Genomic DNA, 8976 nt, shown 5'->3' with positions numbered 1-8976 from the left:
CCGACCTTAGCTCAGTTGGTAGAGCGGAGGACTGTAGTGGTTTAACTCATAGGAATCCTTAGGTCGCTGGTTCGAATCCGGCAGGTCGGAATTTTTAATTAATTTTTCCTTTAGACCTCCTCAATCCCATTCAAATTAATCCCTCTTAAAAGAATTTAAAGTAATGTAATTCCTATTAATTTTAAAATGTGAGATAAGAAAAATTATTATTATATGAATTAAAATTATGCAAAATTAACAGAAAAATTAATGTTGGGATTAGTTTTTTACATGCTTAATTTCAGTATAGATAAATTAAATTATTTTTTTAGAAAGATAAATTTATTTAATATCAAAATTGAGAAAGATTATAAAAGTCTTTTTACTATTTTTTATGGTATTATTTTTCAACTTGTAGCTAGTAGTATCAAACTTGAAAACATAGTACCTTTTAAAGAATATAAAACCATGGTTGACTAAAATGGCCATGGAGCAAGATATTGATTTGCAACTACTTCAACAACCACCAGAGGAGCTATTATCTGACATGCAAAAGGATTGAACTTGCCGCATTTCGAACATTCATACAGTAATTTAATTGTTTCGGTTTCTGCTCTCTTACGAAAAAAATATAAATATAAAATTTATAAAATTAAAATATAATTAACTTTAATAAGAATTTTATGAAAATAAATGCTATTATAGGCTTCTAAAGTCCATTAATCGAACCCGTAATTATATGATAACTTTCTTCTGACCTAATAAAATTTCAAATGTTACTCTCAAGAAAGAACTTCAAATGGTTGCATTCAGAAATGAAGGAAAAAAACCATGGGCTAGGGGGTTTAGGCTGGTTTTGGAACCTGGAGGCGCCCTTTTTTAGCTGATTAATACAAGACAAAGGCCGAAAGCCAACTCCAAGAGCCAAAGCCGCCAACTTTCTCAATACATATAAATATATAGATATGGTTTTAAGGGTGAGTTTGGATGGGCGGTGCGTTTATCTACGGTTAGTGTAAAAACAGCGGTGGCGGTGAAATTAGATACTGTAGCGATACTGTAGCGTGAGACAAAAAGTAAGCTAAACGCACCGCACCACACCCAATCGCCATCCAAACCCACCCTAAATATGACTCTCTCTCTTTATCTCTCCCCTGCCTTTGGTATCTGGGTCTTTGTCTTTTCCAAGTATGGGTTTTTCGGTTGAATTGTGCTCTGTTTTTTAGAGAAATATAAATAGAGATATGGTATTGTTTTCCTTTTTGTTGGCTACAATGAAAATTTCTATTTTTATTTTGGAGAAGTTTGAAAGATGAAACTCAAAGTGGATAAAAGGGGTTTCTCGACATGTTATTGATAGAAAACTGAGAAATGATGAAATAACAATTTTTGTAGGTGAAGTCATTAGTGCATCTTGGAGACTTTCCTAGTTTTTACTCTTCTCTTCCATGTTAATTCTTGCTTGTGTGCCTTTTGAGATAGAGAAAACTAACTGGGTTATAAGAAGACCAAGCTTTTAATAACCGCCCTACTTTGGTTTGCTTTCAGTGCATTTCAGTTTATTTAATCTTTGTTGTAAAAGGCTCTTGGCTTTCCATTGTTCTGTCCTGTTAGAAGGATGGATAAGCGAAGGATGAGTATGATGCGTGTACCCAATATAAATATGCTCTGTCTTGGTTCTTGTAGCTGACCCCATATGTGTCGGGATTAATGGTTTGGTTTGGTCTGATTGTGAAGGTACACCATCAAACTTTCTTGTCATGTAAATTATTTTCTAAGAACACTTTTTGATTTGTTCAAAGTATGGAGCCTCGAGTGAAGAGCAGGGAGCCCCTTAGCTAGTCTCTTCTCGTTGTTAATAAAGAAATGAATGATTTGGCTTTGTCCTTTGGTAGCAGGGTCATCTTGCTTGACTGCAATTATCTGAACATGTACGTATGTAAAGAAAGATATCATCAGTAAGGTTAAAAAATCTGACAAAATTACTTGGATAAAGGAGTAAAGATGTCAACTTTGAGCCTTACCTCCCCTTGCATTGTTAAAGCTGCAATCCCTGATCGATTTACAAGCGCTATTGTCAAGGCCCCATCATCTCTTGGATCTGTTAAGCGCATCTCCAAATCTCTTGGCTTGAAATATTCCTCCAATTGCAGAACCCTTACGGCGACCTACAAGATTAAGCGTATAGGACCAAAGGGTGAGGTGACGGAGTTTGGGGCCCCCAACGATAAGTACACTCTAAAAGCAGCCGAGGAGGCAGGATTCGACCTGCCGTATTCTTGCAGGGCTGGAGCATGCGGCACATGTGCGTGAAAGATGATTTCAGGTTCCGTGGATCTATCCGATGGTACTTTCCTTGACGATAAACAAATGGAGAAGGGTTATATGCTGCCTTGTGTTCATACCCGACCTCAGATTGTGAGATTCAAACCCACAAGGAAAGTGAACTTTATGGTGTGAAGTGAGTAGGGTCCTCAAGTTTCCTTACGTACATCTTGCCTGTAAAACTTACCGTCCTTAAAGATATATGAAGACATACAAATTGCTCCACAATATATATACATATGGGTTCTTATTTCCTCACAGAAATCAGGCAAAGAGCTTTTGTACGTACCATGAAGATATGAAACGTTTCTGTAGGACTTTTTTGGGTCAGATGCTTGTATAGGACTTGACACGTACTTCTGGTGTCAATTGTATATTAACTCTCCAAAATGGGTGCCTCAATTAAATGTTTTCTTACAATTATATAGAATTAAGGTTAACATATCAAGAAGTACCTAATTTATAATTAAACGGGATAATTTCCAAATACATTTTTTTCAATGGCAAAAATTGTTAGACTTGAATTGGGTTAAATTGTAAATGCTGAAGGGTAGTTTTTTTAGAATTAAGACTAAATTGTCACGTTTATAAATGTTAAGGGTAAATCAAATAGTTAAATGATCATTTCTTAACTTTTCATTAAAGTATTTTTTTATCTTACATGTCTGTTTTATGGTCCATGTTATAAAATTCATGGTTATCCTCTCAAGAATGTTGTCTCTAAAGTTCGAATTTGCATCTCATATTCGAAATGTAATATGTCTTACCATTAAATCCAACACTTGTTAGCATAATTAAAATATGATTAACACATTGTTAACTTTAATAAAAATATTAAAGTTAAAATATGTCGTAAGGTCCTATGCTCTTCACAATTTGAGATTTAATCTATATACTTTTATTTTTAAGAATTTAATTTTTATACTTTCGAATTTTAAAATTTAAATCTAATTGTTAACACTGTTAAATATTTTAGTTACATTTGTTATTGTAATAATTGAAATAAAAATACTCACTTGATAGTAATGTAATGAAAAATGATGTTAATTTAATAAAATAATTTTAAAATGTTAATAGTTGGACTAAATTTGAAAGATTAAATTCTTAAAAATAAAATTACAAAAATAAATTTAAAATTTACGAAAAGTATAAAACATTTTAACCAAATTTTTTTAGGTTAATAAAATTCCATGAATCGAATCCATAATTATATATCCATTTTATTTAGGCGTAATAAAATTTCAAATGGTTGCATTCAAAATTCTGAAAATAAACCATGGGCTAGGGTTTAGGCTGGTTTTGGAACTTAGGGGCGCCCTTTTTAGCTGATTTAGAAAAGCCCTTTGCCTGCCAAAACCAACCCCCACATGCCTATAGCCGAAGCCGCCAACTTTCTCAATATATAGATATAATCACTATTATTAGGTTTTAAGACTCAGAACTTGGATCCTCCTCATTTCTCCGCTGCCCGAATTCCCTCTGTAAGCCCTCTTTCTCTTTTTAATATTTGCGACTACATCTCTCATCTTTTGTTTGCGATCTATTACCCCCAATACTTTTGAGGTATTGTTTCTGATGTCTCTGTCTTCTTCTTCTTTTGTCTTTTTAAAGTTTGGGTATGTTGGTTGAATTGCGATCTATTTTCTGGAAAGATGTAAATAGATGTATGGCATTGTCTTTCCTTTTATAGGCTCCAATGAAAGTTTTCTATTTTCATTTTGGAAAAAAGTTTAAACTTTAAACTCAAAGAGAGTAAAAGGGTTCTTCCGACATGATATTGATAGAAACCTGAGGAAAGTTCAAGAACCAATTTTGTAGGTTAAGTCATTAGTGCAACTTGGTGACTTTCCTAGTTGTTTTGTCTTTCATGTTAATTATTGTTTTTCTGCCTTCTGATGATTCTTAAAATGCGGCCTTGATATTGACTTCTTAAATTGAGATGGAGAGAGAAGAAAATTTTGGGGTTATAAGTACACTAAGCATTTAACAACGGCCTACTTTGGTTTGCTTTCAGTGCATTTCAGTTTCTTTAATCTTTGTTGTAAAGACTCTTGGCTTTGACTGTTCTTCTAGAGCAAATCGACTGTGCATCGAAATAATAGGTTGAAAGGGAGACCAAAACCTTCATGGATAAAGGAGATAAATAATTATACGAATAGTGATGGAATAGAATGATTGAATGAGTATGATTCGTGTACCCAAATGTAAATATTTCTCCATCCTGGTTCTTGTAGCTCACCCGATGTTGGTTTGGTTTGGTCTATTGTGAAGGTGCACCATAAAACATTCATGTCAGATAAATTCATTTCTAAGAATATTTGTCAATTTGTTCGAAGTATGGAGCCTCGAGTGAAGAGCAGGGAGCCCTTAGCTAGTCTCTTCTCATAGCGCTCCAGACATTAATTGTCTTGTTAATACAGAAATGGATGATATGATTCCTTTTCATTTATAGCATAACAAGGTACAAGTTTGATCGTGTCCATAAGAATTTCTGGCATTAAAAGTCTCTAAAGAACAGTGTCTAAACAAAAACAAAACAAATTTCATTATTGCTATTAAGCAATTATATTTAATGTCGTTGTCTCGGAATTGACAGTATAAACATTAGCTGACTGGTCTAGTTCACCCTTTTTAGTTAACGTCATTTGTTAGCTTTTTCTGGTTTGTTTCCATCTTTCGTCTTTGTCATTTGGTGGCAGGGTCATCCTGGTTGACTCTTGTATGACTGTAATTGTCTGAATATAGATATAATCATCTGTAAGGTTAAAGAATCTGAAATATTACTTGGATTCAGGAGTGAAGATGACTACTTGAGCCTTACTTCCCTTGCATTGTTAAAGTTGCAATTCCCGAACGATTTCAAGTGCTATTGTCAAAGCCCCAACATCTCTTGGATCTGTTAAAAGCATCTCCAAGTCTTTGGCTTGAAATGTTCCTCCAATTTCAGAACCTCAATGGCAACTTACAAGATAAGCTTGTAGGACCAAAAGGTGAGGTGAACGAGTTTGAGTCCCCTGATGATAAGTACATTCTAGATGCAGCTGAGGAAGCAGGGGTTGAGCTACCATATTCTTGCAGAGCTGGAGCTTGCTGCACATGTGCCGGGAAGATGATTTCAGGTTCTGTGGATCAATCTGATGGTTCTTTCCTTGACGATAAACAAATGGAGGAAGGTTATCTGCTGACTTGTGTTGCGTACCCAACTTCAGACTGTGAAATTCACACCCACAAGGAAACCGATCTTTTCTAAGTAGTTTGTGGTCTGAAATGATTACGGTCTCAGTTGTTGTCTATGGACTCATCTAAACTTGCTACCAATGAGGATATAAAGCTTTTTAATTTGTGCTGAATGTCTGGATTGCCATGGTTGAAGACGACTTGACGACCTCTGGACCTGCCAATATTATCTCTATTAACAGGTTACAGGACCCAAAATGAAATAAAACAAAATTCAAATCGGTCAATCAAATTGAGTACATTCAAATAAAATATTATTCGAATCGGTTTTTTTTTAATATCTTTCTCGGCCAAGCTGAATTTGTTAGAGGCAACCTTTGCAGAAATCCTGAACCATGGTTTATAGAATGGGGAAATATACAGGGATAAAGCAGAGAGGAAGTTTAGTCGGCCTATTTGAGGCTGCTGATGCTGAAGAGAAAAGAAAAGGACTTGGGCTTGTTGCTAAAAGGCCTTAGTTCCTAACGTTGAAAAATGAAAAGCAAATTCCATATTGGACTTATACGAAAGGCGAGTAAAATAAGCAAAACTTGTATAGACATTAACAATTGGATTGGAACGTCTCCGTTCTATTTTTCTAGTCTGTTTCAACATCGAATCTTTTGTTTGAGATTACTGTTTCTTTTGTATTAAAGAAAAAAATAATCAAAAGTAGAAAACCTCAAATTATATAAGCTAAAAAAAGAAAAAGAGTAGAGACAAAGTGAGGATGTGGACCAAAGTTTTTGCTCAACTTTATATAAGAAGAAGAAGATGTGAAGGAGTGATAAAATCACCTTTTCATTTATCTCAAATCTCACTAAATATGATCAAAAAGGTCTAAAAGTATCTTTCTCCTTCTAGGCTTTTTGGGCTATCACCACCGCTTGTATATTTCGAAATTCAACTTTACAATGGAGTGATATTGTAAGGGTTTTTTAAAGAAATAAACAACGATATAATAACTAAATCAACATATTTTAAATGAATATATATAGAATGTATATGCGGGTACCTTGAAAGTCAGTAAGGAAACGGTCTGCATAGAAGTGAGTATCTTGAATTTACTATATAACTAGCTGAATTACGTAACAATGTATTAAAGAGTGGAAGACAAGATCGTACATTCCTAGATTCAAAATATCTGTGATGAAGCAAAATACTTATAAACAGTTTGGGTGAGTTTTGAGGATCCATTTCGTTCGATTTAATCATGTATTTTTAGTAATTTGATTTATTTTTCGTTATATTTTTCTAAAAATAAAGAGAGAAGTATAGATATAATATTTTTTTTTATATATAAGTAAAACATCTGAAGGGTGATCATTAGACACTTGAAAATACACCTATTGGCTATGATAGTTGACATTTGGATACTTAATTTAAGTCTTGCCTTTTCTAAACAAAATGGATTGAAAAATTACATACAAAGCAACAAAAAAGAAAGCGAAGGAAAGTGGATGATGGCTTAGAATCAAATGAGTGCTAATGAAAGCATTGAACGCTTATCACTCTCTCACAATGATGAGCTAACAGCTTTTGAGTGTGGCATAATTTATTCACTTTATCTTATCAATCTCATATAAAAAATTGATTATGATATACTGATATACTTTAAAATATTTATATTTTTATTTTAATAAATAATAAAATAAAAAGATCTATTTATGATCTGGTACAAAATTTATCTAGTGTATCTTGGCTCAAAGTAAGCGTTGGTTAGGTGAAATAGGTGTATCTAAATACTGTATTTTAGATTGTTATATTGATTATATCTAAATTTATTTATCAAAGTTTGAAAAAAGGCTTAATTAGGGTTGATACCTAATAAAGATTAAGACAAGTATAATAATTCAACCTTTAAATAATAAACAAAAATCTGGTTATATAAAGGCACAATCTTTTTTAGAATTGCATATCAGATTTACACTTTGCAGCAGAAAAGAGATGGAAGGGATTATCTAATTTTATCAAAATCATGGAAGAGATACATGGTTATAATAGCGTCCATATATTTATATTTTTTCACTTTTTTGGGTATAAAAAACTATCTTACTGAATAGATTAGAAATGATTTTAAGGGATAGAAACTTTTTTTCTTGTTGCTCCATAAAATTTTAAATTTTTTAGGACAAGTAGTTGCGTGTTGATTATGCTCTTTGGAATATACTTTAATATTCACTTGTTTTAAGTAAAGGGAAAGATAATAATTAAACTAATGATTTTGCTTTGAAACTATATACTTTGCCTTTTTTGTTTTTTTTTTAAATTAATTATACCTATCTCAAAAAATATAATATAATTCTCGAATCATAAAAATTTTTAAAGTTATGTGAAATAGTAAAATAAACATTTTTTGAGAATAAATTAAAATGTAAAAAATAAGAGGGCAAAAAAAAAAACCTTCTAAGGAAGGGAATTTGGAGAAAAACCAGAAACAACTGACACGGCAAATGCTAGGTTCAGCCGACCCGCTTGAGATGGCGGTGGTTAACGTGCGCCTACTTAGATTCGCGCACACAATAATATGTTATTGAAAAGTTTTACAAAAGCAAGGTAACAAATTGTTCAAACCGAGTCCGACCTTGCTAGCCTGCCTTGCCCGTATCACTTTTTAGACCCCTGGGAAATGTCACTTTTCTTCTTTCTTTCTTTTTTTCCTTTTTGCTGTTTGCCAGCCAATCTCCTCCAATCCAATGAAAGATTCCCCATCTGACACCTGTAAATGATCTGCCACGTGTGTGGGTCTGATTGGATCTGTAATAAATTATTCATTAGTAAAATAAATTGTTCATTAATTATCAAGAACGTGAGACATTAATATTCCCAGTCTTGATTTCTTTTAAATATATAAAGGTCGCACTGTTTTTGTATGATTAGTAGAGAAGAAAAATACATAATAACTAAAACAGGGAGATTGTGATTTGTGTGCTTGTAATATGAATACTCGTACCAGTTAAGTTTTACACGTAAACGCATCATTATATTATTATTTTGATACTTTTGACTTTCGAAAACAAAATATTTAGTAATTTATATTAGCTCAAAATAATGTAATGAATATGTATTAGAGGTTACAAAATTCGATGGATTTTAAATTGATTTGTTCTAGTAAATTTTTTTTTGTTTGTTTTGAAAAGTGGATGTACACGAGGTTGGTGAACTTTTTTTTATAGTAGATATGACTCCATTATATCAATATTTTATTTATTTTTGTATATATAATTATTAAAAAGATAAAAAGATAATAATATAATATAAAAATTATATATTTTTATATTTAAATATTAACTTAAATTTAAAAAATTAAAAATATTAAAGATAATTAGCATATAATGAGTATACTTAAGAATGATGTACTATTATATTGTTACTATTTTAACAACCAATAATGTATAGATATGAGTGTACCAAAATGTAATTTTTTTTTCAAAAGAAGAGAGTGCAACGTTTTTT

At 32.3% G+C, this 8976-nt stretch overlaps 1 protein-coding gene, 1 non-coding gene and 1 pseudogene across 2 annotated transcripts; all 3 read left to right on the top strand.

Moving 5' to 3' along the window:
• TRNAY-GUA (transfer RNA tyrosine (anticodon GUA)) lies at positions 1-90 on the top strand. The gene is given in 2 exon segments: positions 1-37; positions 55-90. It is a non-coding gene; the product is annotated as a tRNA-Tyr (tRNA).
• A 1883-nt stretch (positions 91-1973) lies between these two features.
• On the top strand, positions 1974-2472 carry LOC121217651 (ferredoxin-3, chloroplastic-like). Its single transcript, XM_041093408.1, has one exon. It carries the CDS (start codon positions 1984-1986, stop codon positions 2290-2292), a length of 309 nt encoding a protein of 102 aa, XP_040949342.1. The 5' UTR covers positions 1974-1983; the 3' UTR covers positions 2293-2472.
• Positions 2296-5654, top strand: LOC121216734 (ferredoxin, root R-B2-like; annotated as a pseudogene).
• The last annotated feature ends 3322 nt before the right edge of the window (positions 5655-8976 follow it).

The sequence above is a fragment of the Gossypium hirsutum genome, chromosome D05, assembly GCF_007990345.1.
Source record: "Gossypium hirsutum isolate 1008001.06 chromosome D05, Gossypium_hirsutum_v2.1, whole genome shotgun sequence".
In the NCBI taxonomy this organism is placed as follows: Eukaryota; Viridiplantae; Streptophyta; class Magnoliopsida; order Malvales; family Malvaceae; genus Gossypium; species Gossypium hirsutum.
This window is presented reverse-complemented; position numbering and strand designations above follow the sequence as displayed.